The sequence below is a fragment of the Myripristis murdjan genome, chromosome 5, assembly GCF_902150065.1.
Source record: "Myripristis murdjan chromosome 5, fMyrMur1.1, whole genome shotgun sequence".
Lineage (NCBI taxonomy): Eukaryota > Metazoa > Chordata > Actinopteri > Holocentriformes > Holocentridae > Myripristis > Myripristis murdjan.
Genome location: NC_043984.1, coordinates 14,976,707 through 14,996,444, shown reverse-complemented (window position 1 = coordinate 14,996,444; position 19,738 = coordinate 14,976,707). Strand labels below are relative to the sequence as shown.

At 42.9% G+C, this 19,738-nt stretch overlaps 1 protein-coding gene across 1 annotated transcript in view; it reads right to left on the bottom strand.

Annotated features, from left to right (window-relative positions):
• The window catches only part of trim62.1 (tripartite motif containing 62, tandem duplicate 1), a 30,808-nt gene that overhangs the window by 7,410 nt on the left and 3,660 nt on the right, over positions 1 to 19,738 (bottom strand). The window contains exons 3-4 of the mRNA XM_030052152.1: positions 3,200 to 3,295; positions 22 to 278 (exon numbers count right to left, since the gene is read on the bottom strand). Of these exons, the coding sequence (XP_029908012.1) occupies positions 22 to 278; positions 3,200 to 3,295 (353 nt within the window). The remainder of the gene's footprint in view (positions 1 to 21; positions 279 to 3,199; positions 3,296 to 19,738) is intronic.

The window sequence follows — 19,738 nt, the reverse complement described above, 5'->3', positions numbered from 1 at the left end:
AGTGCAGGGTGAGTGGATCACCTCTCAGAAGTGATGGCCACTCCCTCCAGGAAGTCGTGTCGTCCTGTCTCATTGAGTCGCTCTTGCAGGATCTGGATGCCCTCCTTGACATCACGCAGCTGCTGGCTGTAGCGTTGGATCTTGTGCTCGATGTCAGCGAGCTTGCGGGCTGTATCCATCTCCAGCTCTTCCAGCATGCTCTTCTGACGCTCACGCAGGAACCGGTGAAGGCGCTCAAACGCGTCACCAATGGTCGCACGCAGACTCTTAGCTGAGGACTAGAAAAAAGAGGCAGAAGACTGCAAACCATTCTCAGCTAAAGCTACGTTGAGTAGGCTTTGTTGAGTGTTTCAGTCACAATTTCTTGACTTTTAATTGGACACGGGTCAGTGTCCCCAAGGCTTACAGAGTGCTCTAACTGCTAAACATTATGTAAACATTTATTCATTGATTCAACTTCTGTGTATTGATTTTAAGTAGGCCGCTGAGAGCAGTGTATGCATTCCCTTTCATGGACAAAATAAGGTACATCTCACCATTATGTTGAGGGAGGAAAAAAAAAGTGTGTACATTTCAGTAAGTGAAACTGCTTATAAGGCTGATCAGGTAGGGGCTGCCAAGGACATCCTGTGTGTGAAGTTGGGTGATTACAAGACCAGCCAACAGCCAGATAAGCTGATGCTATTACAAACACAGCCAAGCAGTTCGCAGGGGGCACTAGACTGGAAGGTGAAGAGAGTGGATGAGTTGAGGAAATTGATTTGTAGTTGAGGGAGAAAAATGGGAAGCTGGACATCAAAGGGAATGAAACATCTGACTACGAGCAGTTAAGAGAGTTAGCAACAAAGGGGTGTGATGTGAGAGCCCTATAATAACCGCACAGAGAGTAGCATGAGCCTCTTACTCTGGGGCTTCTCAACAAAGGAAAACCCGAGACTCATTCACAGACAATTTCTTAAACTTTTATTATCTGCCCTTAGTCATCCATAATCACCATTTAACTGTGATTTGTTTCAATCAAAAGTTACTATACTCAAGATTCGTAAGTCTAGTTTAAAAAAAAAAAAAAAAAAAAAAACAGAAACATTTGTACATCAAAGAGCAATTTTAAACAAAGGAAAATAAAGGACTACTGAATGGCAGTGATAACGCTCTTGACAAGCATTTGAGATCAAATGTGTTTGTCTGAACCTGTGATGAATGGGGAGGGGGCTTCAGTGTCAGGAGTTTGAAATTCTGCTCTTTGATCCCCTTAGTCACGGGAGGTGTTGGATTCAGAGCTGTGTGATATGAGGTTCCATTACACCTGCCCTAAAATCGATCAATCCCCATCAAACAACAGGCCTGTTTCCCTTGTTCTTTCAGAGACCAAGGGTGGGTTTTCTCTCTCTGTGCCAGTGGGAACCTATTAGGATCACTTTTTCTCTGCAGGCATGAGTGCTATGACATTAAGGTGGGCCGTGTCCCAGTCCTCCTACCTAGTTAAAGTTGGAAACTGATGGTGTGGAGGAGGGAGAAGAAGACCGGGAGGAGGACTGCAGCAGCTCAACTATCACTCCAGCTGACAGGGCTGCTTGTCTGGCGCAGCAGGCTACGATGGTGCTGGGAGGATATTTGCAGCCCTTGGAGACAGGAAGGCTGGCTGGCTTTCAGGGAAGCATGTGCTTGTCAAGACAGTCCCCCATGGGCATGGGAATGGGACAATGTCTGTCCTTCAGTCTGAGACCTTCCCAAGCACACATGAGCCCACAACGTAAACTAGAGAGCAAAGCAGGCACATTCAGTGAAAACGGGAGCTAGGCGGTAGCGGCGCCTCACCTGCTGCACCTCTTTCTCCTCACCTTTCACAGGGCAGGAGGACTGGGACACAGCCCACCCTATTATTAAAACAACAGACAAACTTAAGTTGAAGGGCACAGCAAGGAGTCAGAGTAATAGAGAGGACTACAGCTAACTCATATTTAGCAAGGAGAAAGCTAGAGGAACAGGTGAACCTTTCAGGAAAAAACTATGATAAAGAAACCTTACCTAGAATCTGTTCAAAGAACAGAATTTTGTTTTTTGGCTCATGTTCTTAATACTGCAGTGTGTCACTGCAGTGTTCATCAGGGAGATATATCAAAATGGACATGGAGGTGGGGAGATGTTTCATTGTCAGCTCTCTAAATGCATCAGAGATGGAGGGATCAATTTGAGTCACACTGTGGCCCTCTTCCAAGGAGTGCACTCTGTACAAATGGATGTAAACCTAATGAGATCAGCTGATTTACAACGAGGAGTGGAGCTTGGCTCAAAGACTTGCAACTCGCAGTCAGACTGAGTCAGTGGCAGAACCGATATGGACAGCCCTGGCTCTGTCTGGGAGCTGGCAGTCGAAGGTCCTGCAGTGCAGAATTTGGACAGTGAGATGAGTGTGGCTGTGACATTGGACAGCAGCACAAAAACAGGAAAAAGAGGGATGCACTCCTAAATGACAAATATCGCTGACGGCAGTGACACCATCTCAGTCAGAAAGCCTCCCTGTTCAATAGCTTCAGCGTTGCTGCAGGGGAGAGATGAGACATGCGGCGGTGTGGGCTGAGGGACTGACATATCGACTGGGCGCTCACGGTCCACTGATTAAAACAAGGTGTCCAGATTAAAGAGCTGCTCAATAAACACATTTGCTTGCTGGAACTTCACTGTCAATCTAAGACAGTTAGGCAGGAAGATACATACCACCCTCTTGCACTTTTTTGTGTGTTAACTGCCTCTGCTAAGTGAGTTTTACTGTCTCAGTTTGGTCTGAGATAGATGCTTGAGATGTAAAGTAGAAATGCCTTGTTTCTGGAAATACCCACAGTGTTTCTGCTGCTTTGTTTATGCTATTTTTTGTTGTTGTTTTATTATTATTCTTTAAATAAAAGCAAAATATTGCCACTGGGAAGCGTAACACTATAGTTAAGTTCATGTAAGTGAGAGCTATTGCTGGCGGCATACCTCTGTGAATGAGTGTTTTTTTTTCAAGGCACAATGGATTAAAAAAAAGTCTAGGCTCAAACAGTATAGAAAACATGGTGCTGTTGACAAAAATGGATCATTAGAGAGGAAAAGTAGTTATGACAGTTGCGCTACAAAAAATATGTTGCTCTATTAATTTAACTATGACATGGCTACTTTTCTCTCTTGGGTTTTTATAAGGTACAGTGTATTATGGCACCTTAGTCTCAGTGAGCTGTCTCTGCAGTAGCTGCAGGGCCTCAGTGTGTCCCTTCTCACTGTCCTGCAGGGTGGCCAGCTGCTCCTTCATCTCCCTCTGCAACACAACAAAACAACAAAATAAATCAAAGGTCAGTACATGGTGGAAAGGCTTCATGTAAGTCACTCATGCAATTTAATACGAATACAGAATGGTAGAAATGTTTTTAATCAGGCAAAATAAAATGCATTTTAAAATGCTGTGTAACACAGCCTTCATCTTAAAATACTACACACACACTGTTGACTTGAAGAACATAAACCAGTGACTAAAACTGTCTCTAATTAAATTATGCAAAAAATGTAGCATTTGTTTAAGAGATAGTTTTACATAGCTACATATTTATTAAATACATTTCACTTGACTTGACTCGGTTTTTCAAATAGGGCTGGATGATTTTGACAAAATCAAATATCATAACATCTTTGACCAGTTACCTTAATATCAATATTGTGATGACACCATAATGATGACTATTGCTGCTTTCATTCCATATTTTCACACAAGCGATTTCTCATAAACAATCATTACTAATGTGGATAGTAGAAGCAAATAATAAAACAGATAGAAGAGTCTAATAAGCTCAGAAAATTACATTCTGTTACTGTAATGCAGCCTTTAATTTAACATCACAATATTATGTTAGCTCCCAATCCCAGGTGATGAGATTCATGTCATGATATTGATAAATACTTATATATCACCCAAATACTGGATTATACATTTTTAAAACACAACACAACAAACACAATTTTATTATTTCTGGTTATGCCTTGAATTAAATTTCATGAATTGATGAATAAGGCGGACGGTATTTACAAAACTGCTCCCCATGCTTGGGTGCCAAGAGCAAAAGGGTGCAAAAGGTTAAACCTAGGCTACAAAAGTGCTAAGCAGACAGAAGAGGAGATATGAAGCGGAGTGGGTTCAGTCAGAGAAAACACGGTCTCCAGGGAGGACGGTTGGCTGCGTTTGAGAAACTGGGTCTCATCTCTAATCAGGCAAAACCTGGCAGAACCGGCACTCTCCGCCACCTCCAAGTTTCCCTAAGGCAAGAGGAAGGCACTAAAGAGAGCTGGCGGAGACGGCTGCTGTCACAAATGGTGCAGAGTTTAACACAGGTCCCATGATGTGCCAGCACTGATGCGCTGTGACTTTAAGTTTCGGGACAGAAGCGGTACAGCACTCGAACTTACTTTGGTAGAACCTTGTATGGAAGAATAAACAACAGTGCTAAGGAAGGACATGACTTGAGGTGCAGCTCTGCACTTTGTTTTGTATTGCTGATTTAAATTTGTGATATTTAGATTATGCGGAGTGCCTGACAATGAATGAGCAGGTGGAGATTAAGCAGAGATGAGATTCTATGTTTTGCTCAAGGACATTTTGACAAGACATACTGTCACCAGTTGTCTGGTTCAATTTAATATTTACTAGGACACACAATAACAGATCTAGGAAGCAAATTTGTGACCTTTTGGGTTACAGAACAGTCTTACCAGCTACTGGGCCACCCTGCTGCAAGGACCCTTCACTCCTGCAGCCTGTGTGTCACCTTCTGTGATCCAGACAGTCAACACCTCCCCTGAACACTGGCTGCAGCAGGAAATCCTCCAAATGGAACTGTCAGTTTAGCAAGGCCATTAAAACAACCGTCACTCAGCCAGTGGGCTGAAACGAATACCAAACTGGATCGCCAATGTCAGGAAAATATATAATGAGGCAACCATCTCGTTTGAATGAAAAAAGGCTATAATAGGGCTGGGAAGTAAAAAAAAAAAAAAAAAAAAAAAAAAACACCCCCGCCTCAATTTATGATGTATTCAAAAATCCTTGACCTTGATTATGAGCTAAAAATTACAGGGACAAACGTGGGTTGTTGGAGAAGAAGCATTTTTCTTCTCAAGGACAGAAGCAGAAGAAAACAATTGCTGCTGCAGAGGGGGAACGTGACTCTCCATGTTAATGATCAGAGTGCAGCAGGATCAGCAGGCTCGCTGCCTCACGGCCAGGCTCTTGTCTGCAGCAGGTCAAAGGACGATCCCACAGGCTAAGGAAGCCCGGTTCTGACAGACTGGCAGAGAAAACATGCTCCTCTTCACTTTTGTTGCACATTGTCTGACTGACTGGCTCAGAGGAGGGTAACTTTGATTGTGGTTACTGTTACTACAGTAGATTGACGGAGTGAAGACAAGTGCACACGATTCTGAAACCCAACAAACAACTGGAAAAACAGCACAATTCTTTCTTATGAAAGACAATATTAATCCATAACCTTGGGGTAATATTAGTTTGCTTGCAGAGGATTCCTGTTATCTGAGAAATCTATATCACCCTTTGCACTATAGTGTACAGGAAGCTAACAACCATGACAGAGAAAAGTGGAAATATCTACCACTTTCATATTATTAAATAGCAGTTGTAGCTAAAGTTAAATGTGTTAAAGGGCACTATATTATGTAGACAAGCTACAATTTCATGCGTGAAAACAGCAAAAATCAAAGTTAAAGTTATCCTCATACACTTCAAGGCTCCAAACCACCTCCATAACATCTGATTACATAATCCTCTTAAATCTGCTTGGAAGCAAAAAGGTCCTTAAAGTGTCCCGCAGATGGAGATTTTCCTTGATGACATTTCTTGCAGTCACTGAAAGGCCACGGCTGTACCGTCGATTACTACACATAAGGGCAAGAAACTGGAGCTGATTGCTGTATTTTCAGGTATGTGGGGGTTGGATGTTGTCCACAGGCATCTAGTCTCTCAACATAGACCTGGAGCTTGAGGAATGCTTTGCAACTGTGTGCAGTTAAGCATGAAAAAGTGTGCATGATAGCAAGCAGCACTGCCTTTTTGTGTCAAAAACAAAGAAGAATGCTGGTATTAATAACAACCATGTTATCAGAGATGTCTGTGCATGTGTGGAGTGTGTTAGTGTGTACTTCTCTTGTGTGTGGAGGCGTCTCTTTGCGTCTATCTCATCTGGCCAACCAAAGTCTGACATGACATTTCCCCAGGACACCACACTGCAGGAAACGAGGGTCATGGCTGCGGGATTATAAATCTAAAACCCATTTCATTCTGTCATCCCGTCTCTTCTCCTGTCACATTAGCAGCTCCCAGGTACAGTTAAAAAAATGTATAAATAGAAACAACAATAGACCATAGGTGCACATTTTTTTCAAGATACATATACAGAGCTTAAAATTCCACAAACTTTCCGTACAGCTGCTGGCTTTATTAAATTCAACTTGTTACCAGCTTCAAACTGCCAGCCCCAATAAAGACAGGAACAAAACAACATGCAGTGTCGCAGCATGAATAATGAAAAGCCTACAGGATGGAGAACTTCCTTTGACACACATACACACATATGTAAACACACACACACACACACACACACACACACACACACACACACACACACACACACACACACACACACACACACACACACACACACAGAAGAATAGCTGCCTCTGATATCATTCACATCCACTGATGCCATGCAAAAAATAAATAAATAATCAGCAAAAAGTGGTGACTCAAAGCCCTCCTGAAAGGCATACAGTATGCATAGGAAATGTGTTGCTTAGGCTCATAATTCATTTTCCACTGAAAACATTGGAATCCCTTTCATCTGCTTATCATTAAGCTACATGTGCACGGCCCACCACAACCCATAGCAACTCAACACTGTGCGAGTGATTTTTACAAGGACAGTTTAGCATAACCTTCCACAAGCCCAGGGCATAATTCTGTCAGGTAGCAGACAGGGTGGGTAAATAGGATGCCAGCCAACAGCACAGCACAACACAGCAGCCGTTACAGTCAGGCCAGCTTTATGGGCTTATTGTAATTCACCGTGGACTGGGTCAGAAATATGCTATCCACACCCAGTCAGTGCTCACACACAGGCACAGAGTCACAAGAGCAAAGACGTACCTTGTCATCAGCTTGGATGTTACGAGGGAAAGAGCATATGGAGCATGCACAAACACATGCACAATTAGTCTACGTTGGTGCACCATGCAGGATTTCTATAATGGAACACTGTGTGCGGATCATTTTCTTCAATGCTATGGCTCCTGCTCAACCACAGATGGAAATTCAATCACTCCTTGATACAGGAAAGGACTGATCAATGACAAGGAGAAGGAGGACAGAAGGGAGAGGGTTCACTTAAGGTTCTGTTATGAAGAACACCAAGGCTTCAAGTTATTACTAAATTCAACTGAAAGTAAACATGGCACAGGCAAGTAGAATTGGGAATAAACAAACCACAAACAGTAGAGAGGAGGGAAGCAGGATTAATAATCTGCTGACAGACTAAAATTTCCTGGAACTGTATACAGTAGGGCATTTTCTAATTGGGATGAAGTAGTTAGGGGTACAAGGTGCTACTATCCATACAAACACAAACACACACACACACAATTTGTGTTTTACTCTGCTTTTAAAATGGCCTTGATCAAGCCTCTGCATAAAAAAAAAAAAAAAAAACTATCCTTGAAGCCTTAAATAATTCTAGGACAATCTCTAATCTCCCGTTTGTTTAAAAAATACTTTAAAAACTTGTAGCTGCTCACCTTCTAGACCATATGTCCTCCAACAATCTGTTTGAAATGTGTCAATCAGATTTCAGGTGTTTTCATTTTACTGAAACTGCACTCACTAGAGATACAAATGATCTCTTACCAGCCATGGACGCTGCTGCTATTATTCTTATTCTACTTGATCTGAGTGCAGCGTCAGCACGGTCGATCACGCCATCTTGTTAAAGCACTTGGAAAATAAAACTGGTATTTATGGCATGGCGCTGTTTTGGTTTAAATCCTACCTCTCATAGAGAAAGCGTACAATAATTTGACCTCTGAGTCCGAAGAGCTTAACTAAGGTGTTCCTCAGGGGTCGGTCCTTGGCCCTCTCCTATTCTCCATCTACATACTCCATCTGGGTGTGTGTGTGGCTGTCTTCTTCCTAGATGTCCCCAACTGCCTCCATCGGTCAATGCTCCCCCATCCTCTTCATCCCTGACTGTCATCTTCATCATTCCCCGTTCTCTTCGCTGTTGCAGCAGCTCTGTGGCTGATCCTTGTCCTGTGCTGCTGTGGCTTAATGACGGCCTCAGTTGAGTCTCCCTGCTGTTTTTGTTGTCTTGTTTTGTCTCCTAGTGTGTCTTCCTTTGCATTATGAATGTATTGTTTTTTTTTTTTTTTTTTAATTTGCCACAGGGTTGGCACCTATTGCACACCTGTCTGGCCATGAAGGGGTCTCCTCTCTCTCTGTGGTCCTGAAAGAATTCCTCCAGTTTTTTCCCTGTTCATCTGGATTTTTGGGTGGGAGTTTTTTCTTGCTCATTATAAGGATTAAGGCAGCGGTGTTGTCCTATTTTGTTTGTTGTAAACTTGTGGCATGTAAAGGCCTTTGAGACAGTAAACAGTAATATTGCACTTTAAATAAACTTGAACTTGCACCCCCCTTCGTCAGTAGTTTGCCCTGACAAAACATGACGAAAAGTGATGCAGTGGCAACTATAGCCTGTGTGTGGGCATGCTTTCACACAGCGCAAGAACCCTTTCAAAACGCTCAATGCCACAGCAAGCACAGCCTGAAGACACCAACACATGCTGCTGTGCAGGAACTAACATCAGATCTCTAGAAGGAGATCAAATGAGAATCACAGCAATAGGCTCGTGTAGTTACATGAGCTCTGTGTACCAAGAGGGATGATGGAGAAAATGCTTTTTGGATATGCTCACGACTGACTCATTTGTCGAGTAATACTCATTGCAATGTCAAAATGCAAACCACTGATTATTGGGACTACAATGGAGCTTTCTAAAATCTGTTTTAAATATTGTACAGGCCACCATTTTAGCCACCATAGCAACTGTATTATTTGATTATGTGCAGAGTTATGCTCCACTGTGAACCAAAGAAGGCAAAGATGCTCACAGATCACACTGTTATTTGTCTGTCTGCTGCTATGATGATGACCTCCTGCGGCCCTTGAGACCATGACCAAAAGAAAAGAAAATATAAAATAAAATAACAAAAAAAAAAAAAAAAAAGAGGGCAGCAAAACTGCTATCTCAGGCTGTTAAGTCCAGTGTGTTTATTCCAAGACATCAAGTTGTGCTCACGCTGTGCCTTGTATCCCAGTGCCTTGTTTCCCCTAGCATCAGCAGAGCCTGCAGCCTCTCCAGGGGGAGGCTCCCGTCCCTGCAGCTTGCGATCAGCCAGCAGAGCAGAGCAGGCAGAGGCCAGCTGAGCTGACTGAGCAGGACAGGCTGAGAAAGCTGCAGGATGGAACCACAGCATCCACACCTCCATGATCGGCGCTAATGAGACACAGGCAGCTTGAAACATGCACAGTTTGGGCTTTTGTGGGTGTCTCCCGCACAGGCCTGGCTGTGGTTTAGTCAAACTCATTGTACTGGCCTGACATGAGAAATGAGAAAGGCAGCCTGACAGACAGGCTCTGTTCCCACCTGGTATTAAAATGCGTCCTTGGTGTTCCGAACACAAGTGGGCAGCTTGCAGTCAGTCTGTTCACACTTAACATTAAAATGCATCTCTACATGCATCTTGCCTGCTCACCTGTGATTGGATATCACTTTCCTGCTCTATATGTAAATAAACATGTATCATTTCAGAGGGAGACAGACCGAGACAGACATTGCCATGTCACAGGTTCCATGTACAATTAAATTCTTACTTTGCTAGTCCTCCCTCCATGCAAAAAATAAAAATCAAATGGCATTTAACAGGTAGCAGGTATTTAACAAAAGGAGACATCCTCGGTCATTCCAGCCTCATTTTAATGCACTGACAATTACTTGAAATGCATTTCACATCTTTTACAGGCTCGACCCGATCACGTTCAGGCTCAGATTATTTAATTATTCCAGTGGGTCTGAGTGGGTCGGGTTCTCTGCTTATGTCAATAAATCAATCTGTAATATTTCTGTAGTAACTGCAACTGTAGTATTCCTATAGTAACTCTCACATCTAGGGTTAGAAAGAATGTTGTCATGCATGTAGTCAAAACATATTTTAGAGACCCCCCAAAATTGTATGCATCATATTTTTGGGGCAGCTCATGTCTTATAAAGAAAAACTGAGCCCCTCCAGGCTTCCCTGAAGTTCCCACCGTGCAAGTAGGCAGCTTGTGTTTTTATTCATTAAACAGCTGCTTTATAGCCGACCTGCCCATCAGCTGACAGTTCAGCTGTGCTAGGCTGAGTCAGGTAGGAGATTTTTCTATAGGAAAAGTGACAGTCAGGCCAGTGTCGGGGCTGTTGGGCTGGACCAGAGCTTAAGACGAAGAGGACGTCAGGTGAGTAGGTGGCCCTTCAGTGTGTCCTGGGACACATGTCCATTTACACTTCTAAGTTGATGTGGACAAAAGTGTCCCAGGCCACCTCTGAATACGGCCTGAGTGATCAACTCTCAAGACACATTGAGGACGCATTGCTGCTGTTTACACCTGCAATTAGAGGTGTTGGATTTCTCAGGACGTTAATACCAGGTGGGAACAGGGTCACAGACAGTCTTTGGCATGCTGGCCTGTTGTGTTTTACAGGCCTGGCAGCAGCATAGACGGGCAATGGCAGGATCACCCACTGACAGACCAGAGTTTCCTCCTTCACCTTCCATCCCAACAATCCTCCCTCAAAGCTCCCTCCCTCACTCGGTTGTGGTACTGGTCTGCTTCTCTTGTGATTAGGGCTGCACAATTCATTTCAGACAATATTGCAATTAATAATGTTGTAATTCTGCAATATTGAAGTGTGGGTTACATTTTCTATTCCTCTGAAAGTTCTTCATTTAGCTGCAATAATTCCTTACAGCTGAGAAATTACCCTGGCAACTAGAATATAAATGCAACTAGAATATAAATACAACAAGACTATCATTCCTATCATTCCACAATGCTTAAATGCCCAGGAAAAACAACAGCTGAGGTTCAACCCACAGTATTTTAAAATAAAGAGCATCCAGTCAGTAAAAATGTGACTATTTTTTCAAGGGAGGATGCAAGTTATCTGCAATCCTTTTAAAAAGTACCATAATTTATAACTGTTTTTGCTTTAAATTGTTTTACAAGAAGAGCTGTCCCTTCTTCCTAATGGTGATATCTTATTTTGGATGAAAACTCTTCAATGGCAATTGTAGCACAAGTGCCCATATAGTTGAGGTGAATATTCAGATAACAATCCACATAAAAAGGAAGGGGAAAAATCTGTTCCCAGTGGGTCCCAGTAAGTTATATGGAAAGGTGGAAAACTTTACAATGCCCAAAACAAGAACTTGGCAGGAAGCGGCTTCAGGAAGCTCTTGGTGCAGTTCCTGAGGCAGCATCCTGCCTCAGGAACAGCTTCAAACATTTTGTGACTGAGTAGCTGCTAAACCAAGCCTATATTTGTGTTCATTTATTGCTCTAAACAACTTATATTTGCCAGCACAATTGCTAACAAATAAATATCCAATAAGAACCGTTTCTAAATTGTAAAAGCTACTAAAACTGATACTAGAGGGGACCCAGGAGTGAACTTGAGTATCAGACGCAAAATTACACCCCGCATGCACATACACACACACAAAAAAAAATCCACAGGAAACTCTGATTAAAAGAGGCACAGATGAGTGGATGGGCTGATGCTGCCGGCCTCCTCCGGTCCTTAGAATGTAGGGCACGTCATGTAAATGATGAATGTTCAGAGCTCGCTGTTCCACTTCCTAGAGTGAGGAAGGGCACAAGGTATGCAAATGTATTACTCAAAACATGGATAGCTGAGGAGCAAAAAAAAAAAATCCAACACGATATGTCACTTCTAATCATTTTTTTATGCTTAAAATAAACCAGATTCATATTATTTAAACTGCTGACAAGGGTCTACAGGTCTTTCCAGTAAGAACTAAGCACAGGAGGCAGTGAGAACGGAGTGTGCAGCATTACTGGGCCAGCAAAGTAGGTGAATGTTTTGAGCTAAAAGAGGGTCATTAGTAAGACACCCTGGTCTCAGAGCTCCAAATGTTAACTTTGATAATCAAGACAGGACAAGTCATTAATTAGGGGGTTGGCACTGGAGTGGAAGTCTGAGCGGTGGCAGATGATAAGGCCAGCTGATTGGGCAGAGCCACATTCATAAGAGCTACTCGAAGCAGACACCTTGAATCCTGTGGCCATTAAAGCCAATCCTTTTCTGACTACAGACCAGAACAAGCATCTACAGAGCTACTTAAATCATGATTCCAAGGTACCTAGGCAATATTTACATTCCAAGTTATTTAACAGAGGGCAATATATAACTTCCAGTGCTTATAGATGCTGGTTTAGTATGGAAGTCATGCAGTCAGAGTCCTACCTACAGCTACCAGTTCCCATTTCTGAAGAGCCATCAATCAAACATGTCACAAGAGAGGCACTAACCTGGGAGAGGGCCATACATCATTTCAACATGATGAAGGAGGGGCAAAAAAACATGAACGTATACAAAAATTAGTTTTCTGCCTCTGGCATTACATGTCCTATTGAGCAGCTAGCTTTTCTCATGAATCATTTTCCTAATTACTTCCAAAGAAAGAGGCCATTAGTAACTCAGATTCATAAAACTATATTTATAGGCTCCACCTGGCCATGCAAAACAAGCTCAGCCACACTCTTGCCAACGCAAGCATGACAACATGATTTTAAAGAGCAGCATTTCCTGCTAACCATTTCCAGCTGCTGAGTGCCTTCACCCTGGGGACATGCGGAATAACGACACCCTAAAAATCACTCATAATGTGTTTGATGGCAGGGGATTATCACCACATCCAACACCATGGCCATGTCATCTTAAAAAAAAAAAACCTTCTTAGGATTAGTAAAAACTCTGATAGTCAGCATGTTGTTTAGTTAAAACCCATGTAATATGCGTGAGGCTCACAAATCACCTTGCGCAAAAACATGATGTCGCTGCATGCAGGGGAGACACAGCAGGGATAACAAACAGATTTGTTTGCCTCTACTTCATCTTGGCGGCGTGGACGCAGCTGTGAGCTATTCTGTTGGAGCTGTTGTGTGTGCACTATGCAGACTTTGATTGCCGCAGCTTGCCAGCATCTCTATCTGACCAAATAAAGTGTGGGCCTGCTTCTCTTTCACCGAATCCCTTGAGATCAAGATTTGGGAAGCATGCCTCCTTTGTCAATTCACCACACTGTTAAACGCCACATCATTTCAGCTTCCTTTCAAAACATAGGTATATACGATATAGAAGTAATCTCTTCAGGTCTGCCTGATGTCCAATTCTGTAGCTATTTACAATAACTTTGATATAATGCGGCCTCAGCTACCATATATATAAGTGAAGTGCTCAAAAGTACAGCAGCATAGCAAGTGATCTGTTCACATATACCCTCAAACTCCCACAAAACAGGTTTATTTTTAAAAAATAGGCTTACCTTTTAGTACACATCTTAGAAACTCCTGAGTAAAAAAGCAGGTCAGAACGCCCAAGCAGAATCCATTAAATAGATGTGGCCTGAGGACAGGGACCGCTGTAGTGGGGAAACCTCTGCTAATGTGTGGACTTCCATCGGAGAGCGGTGCCAGCTAGAAAACCCAGGGGGAGGCCACATAGGGCAGCCTGGCTGGCTGCTCCCCAGTGATTAGTCTAACCCTACATCCAAATGCATTTTGGGAAACAAACAAACCCAGAGTACTTGGCCAGAGAAATGGGACCGGGCCATGCATCATCTCAACAGGCAACTACGGAGTTATGGTCTTTAAATTGCTAATGGGGATATGAATTAAAACACACAATAAGACCAAGGAACCAGACCAATCATGCAAAACACATTATCTAGGTACAACATACTTGCTACAACACTGCCATTTTTATGCCCCTGCATCTTGTGTTTTTCCCTTTAGCATTATTCGATACCAGCTTTACTTTCTCAACTCAGAAATCATTTCTCTGGTTTTCTCAAGAGCTGTTGCTTCATTTAGGCTAACACATAGCCCTAAACCCACAGGTAGAACTAGACAGACTGAGCATGTGAGGGATTTCCCAGCACCTGCATGCCTATCAGTCGTCTCCTCCTTTCCCTGTGCACCTGGACTGGTGAGAAACACCAGTCAGTAGGTAAACAGGAGTATGGCTGGATTCTGCAAGCCAGACAAAAGAGACATTTAACGAGTAAACATCTTCAGGCTTCTTTTCTCTCGTTCCCATCACATGGTTTCCCTGAACAGGGTCAGATCTGAGTCTGGCTGATGGGAAGGTGTAAACGAGCACTCCGATCAGCAGCATGTCTAATTAAATCATCTGCAGCACATCACAGACACACAGAATTACAAGAGATTATGGCCCAGTCCGGCCCAGCCCAGCCCCCCTGTAACAATGACCCGTAATCTGCCTTAATTCCCCAGCTAATCAAGGAATGCAGGGCTCAAGAGACTCATGGCTGGGGCGGGGGGGGTTTAGTAGGTCACAAACAAACATCAAATTTACACTAAAGAATAGTCAGACAGAACGATGAGACAGAAGGTACTCGATACTAATTGCATTCACCGCTCTAGGTATTTTTGCAACTGACATTTACTAGCGTCTTCATAAAACAAATGTTTCTTAAATTCTCATTTTTACAACTTGCTATACGCCACATTGATTACAAGGACTGGAAAACAAATCAACAAAACATACAACACCTTTCATTACTTGGTCTTTTTTTGTTTAATCTAATCCTAGCAGTGTCACTGGTGTGTAGGTCCTTTCCCTGCTGATCTGTCAAACACTGGGAAGGCCAGGGCTCAGCATTAAGCCTTACTGTAAGCTGCAAAACTTTAAAGACAGCACTTCCCCTTTCATCGACCAGGATGACCGGAAAATTTCCCCACTCCAGTGATCCTGCCTCTACTTCCCTGACCTGCCAGACCAGTTCCTTCGTAAGCCCAGCACTCTGGAGTCCAACAACCGAAACGGCAACCGTAAACAGAAGGTGTGATACATTCTCATGGAAATGAGTCATCTTCAGACATGATCTATATTTTGGTGTTTGGACAGGGCTATACAATTCCTGCCTGCCTGTGCCTGTAGGGTTTAACTCAATTTGCAGTGATAATCTTATAACAAAAGCCAAGAACGGAAAGAGAGAAGGCAAGCCTGGACACTAAGGAACAGATGCAGACAATAAGAAAAACTACCAGAAGTAATGACAACAACAACAACAACAATAATAATAATAATAATAATAATAATAATAATATTAATAATAATAATAATAATAATACACATAAAAAAGCATACTTGCCAACTTGCTAACAAACAGAGAAAAGAGTGTATTATGTAAGATGTATTATGGAAACCTCACAAAATAATGCAGACAATGCAAAGGAAAGCAATCACAATCAGATAGAATCATCTATCTCAAGATCATCCATCTATAGCCTGTTGTATCCTGATTTCCATTACAATGAGTCCTTTTACACACTGGAAAGCGTATGTCCTTTGCACAGGAGGCTTAGGTAAATGAGAAATGGCAATGATGTAAACAATTCTCCTGGGAAATATCAAATGTAATGCACAACAGATGCACCACAACGACGCACTAAATTTAAGGATGAGTCAAAGTAATCATCTAAACAAGGCAAAACGTACAGTTTGGTGGGCACAGTATGAGCGTTACTTTTCTCAAATGAGTGCAGCGGTTGATGTTGTACAGGTAGCACGTGCCGATATACCAAAAACGTGGGCCTCAATAAATGGCCAGCTCGACCGCGTCCTGCCTCCAGCAGCGTCAGCGGCTGCAGTAGCAAGTGCAGTACAAGCTACTGCCTCTCCCTGGACGAGGATATTATGCCTGCACTCCTCTAATAGAACATGACTGTTCTGCCTTTCCCCATGGCTCCATTTCCGCATGAGCGCAACCTCTCTGCCACACCACCCTGACTGACCGCCAAGCTGGACAAGCTCATTTGTTTGGGTGGAGGAGGTGGTGGGTGAGTGGGGGGGGGGCCTTTCTCAAAAGAATTAGTTAAACTAGATCCCTGGCATTTAATAAAGCACATACCTTGGGAATGAGGAGAAGATTGAGCGGAGAGTAGACAGCTCAAGAGAGTAAATGAGAGAGAGATGGAGCTGCAAGAGGGAGGGAGAGCAGACTGAGGCGAGCCACAGGGGAGATGGCAGCCGTGGGTGCCCTTGAAATTGCCTGACTCATTACTGCAGCAGCAACGGCCATGCGTGGTGATGGCAGGCTCAGAGAGAACCCTCGGCTGGGCTCTGACAGTCAGAGAGTGAAAGACAGCCCTGTTTTTAACCCCTAGAGGAACACTTCAAAGGCTGGCATGCTCCTCTTATTCTCTCATTTCAAATACCACACTGCATTATAGTGGAGCAGATGAGAAAAATGCTAATACATTCACATGCTTAACCTCCTTGTCTGAGCTCTGATAAGGAGGGAATAAGGAAGTAAAAGGATGGTGTTAATGGGAAACAATACACAGCTACAGCAAGCCACTTTGATTGACAGGTCTCGGTGAGTGACTAACACTGATAGTTTTGACTCTTCAGCAGTATGGGTTGTAGTCTAACTCACACTAACGTCACATCACCACTGCCTGATGCAATCCCCTCTGCCCGAACCATGTATCCTCAATCTGCAGAGCCCAGTTAAGTCCCAAATACTAACCAGAATGCATGGATAACCAGGGGCTGCAGCACCCCTTTCCATTCTTATCTGGTCCTACACGACTTGCTAATGACAAGTGGAGCATAAAGACCTCCCTGAGGCGACTGGAAGGCTGGGAAAGTCTGTCTAGCCTTGTAACACTGTGGTCTCAGGCAGCCCACTGAGAGTCTTGATCATTAGTAACGTCCACTGTGGCTCGTACTTTGTCTTCCATAGGATTACATCGCCAGTGTCAAGCCACAATCATCTGGGAACATGTGCAGAACATCCAGTGCAGGATACAGCAACCCACCTAATTTATTTTCAATGGCACCAAGGCTCCAAGAGTGGCATGACCAAGGTTGGGAACACTAATCTTATCACCATTAATGCTTCCTGAAATAAAGTTATTACTTCCCAAAAATAAAAAGCACACAGTAAAATATGGGGCTTGGTGGATAATGTTTGGTTTCCTGGTTAGGATATCCTCTTTTAATGAGCACAAAGTACAATTGACAGTGGAAAATTTAAAAAAAATCTAACAATGGATTAATAAGAGGAGAATGCTTTTGAGTGTTAAGAATCTTAAGATTTCTAAAGCTGATCTTGGCTCAGTTTAGGTTTTTCAGGTCATAATTAGAGGAAAGCATTCTGCACAAAGTTTGATACAAACAATAATTTGTCATGAGGCTAGTTTCTGCTCTTGTACTTTGGGTTTGCATAGTGTTTTATGCCATCCAATGCGATCAGTGGAATAAAGCCCCTCCTAATCAGAATGCATTAGTTTCCTCTGAAATCTCTGCTCCCTGAAGCAAATGGCAGAGCCACAGACAAATCCTCCTCGATCCTACCTTAATGTCCTTTATGTTGGGAAATGCACGCAGGCAAGCAGTTTTGTGTTGCGTGAATGCCTGCCAGATGTGTGTGTGTGTGTGTGTCACCCTGCATGAGTGTTATACGTGATTGTGCATTATAAATTTGACTGCAGCAGCATCCATGAGAGAAAAGGATGCAAATCAGCAGGAAGTAAAGCCCTCCCAAAAGAGTTGAGGCCTGAGGTCAGGGGAAGTGACATGCCAAGCTAAGGAGATTACACCCTGCCATAGACCAACCAAAGGCTGCCCTCATCAGCGGCCAGCCAAAAACAGTGTCAACACATACTTAAGGCAATGGTGGCATGACATGGGCTGGACCTGACATGAGAGAACCAGTATTTATCTGAGTCCTTTGGGAACAGAGGATGTTTAAAAATGTCAACTGTTCTAAATTATAATTTACTGTAACACTGGCCTAAAGATTATTTAAAACATAAACCATGAAGCCACACATATGCTGAAACACTGTAAATAGTCATATTTTCAGTACTCAGAGTTGAATAAATACTAGAGAGTTCAATGTGTCACCAAGGAAAATGCCACAATTTGGCCAATGAATAGAACATCTTTAGGTCTTGTTTCTTGTGCTCATTAGGCTTGTACATCAGGTTATTTTGTAGGTCTGAGTTTTGGATTACCAAGTGTCTAAAGGAGATACTGAAAGTTGATTTTGGCATTTGGTGGTGTTGATTATGAAACACACCAGTCATCCTTGCTCTGCTCTGCTGTCTGAGGATAGATGGGTAAACAACAAGGTGATGGAGGACATTTCCGTGTCATCTCGCTCCTCTAATGGGTGATGGGGCGCAAGGATGACATAACCTAAAAGCAAACTCTGCTGAGCAAATTGACAGGCCCAGCCATTACGACTCAGGCATCAGTGTCGCTAAGAAAAAGTCGTGTCTCTTCACAGTATATTAGGTAATTTCAAACTGATGGAGGAGTCACACTGCAGCTGTTCTCCTCCCACTCTGTGTGAGCTCCTTCTACATGATTCTCCAGAATCACACAGATGAGGAGTCATTACATGCGGAAAAGGGCAGCAAAGAGAACAACATATAGGCAGATAAAAGACCAAGCACAGTTTTAGCCAACTCCAAATCCCAAATCGAAGTGGCCAACCTTTGGCTCTAACAAACCTGACAACCATTTCTCCATATGGACAAACTTTCCCATCTTGCATAATACTCTATTATTAAAGGTCTATTATTTCAGAGGCCACCAAGCTGGCACAGCGAGTGTCCCTCTGGCTTAGAGAGTCAAAACACTGGAGCCCTTTAACACATCCTCATCATACTTTGGCACTTTGGTTAAACATTATCAGGACTAGTGCTAAAAATTATGTTTGTGCCCGCAGGCGCAATCCGCACACATCTGTTTCTATCTCACACACAACTCCCATCTGCTCACTGAAAAGAAAGAACAACATATAATGAAACTAAAAGAACTAATTGACTAATAGGGCATTACTTAACATGTGGGTTCTGTCCTACATAGGGCTTTGTAGATAAGGATTGTCTCTTACTGCAGTGAAAAAGCAAAAAACCTCCTATCGACTCAGAACCAAGGTCCTCCTGGGGGGTTTTGAGGTCTCTGAACATGCTGGTCTCTATCCCGTGTCTCTACAACCTTGCGTTACAGATATATAAAATTTTGACACTTTGAAAAATTTCACATCTCTTATTGACTCCTGGCCCATTAAAGATTGCAGCCACAATGGTAATGAGCTCCACCCCAGATTAGTCATGACATAACTGCGGTATTGCGATAATCGTCATAGCCCTAGTCCTACATATGGAACTAATTTAGGGAATATAGTTTACAGCTGTAGAAGACACGTTTCTATCCATTTACTTTGTAATTTTAGATATAAAAAAGTAATTCTAACACCATCTGTTTCCTTTTTTTAAGTTTGTGTGTGTCTGGGAAGGATGAGAAGTTACATAACAAACTACCCCAC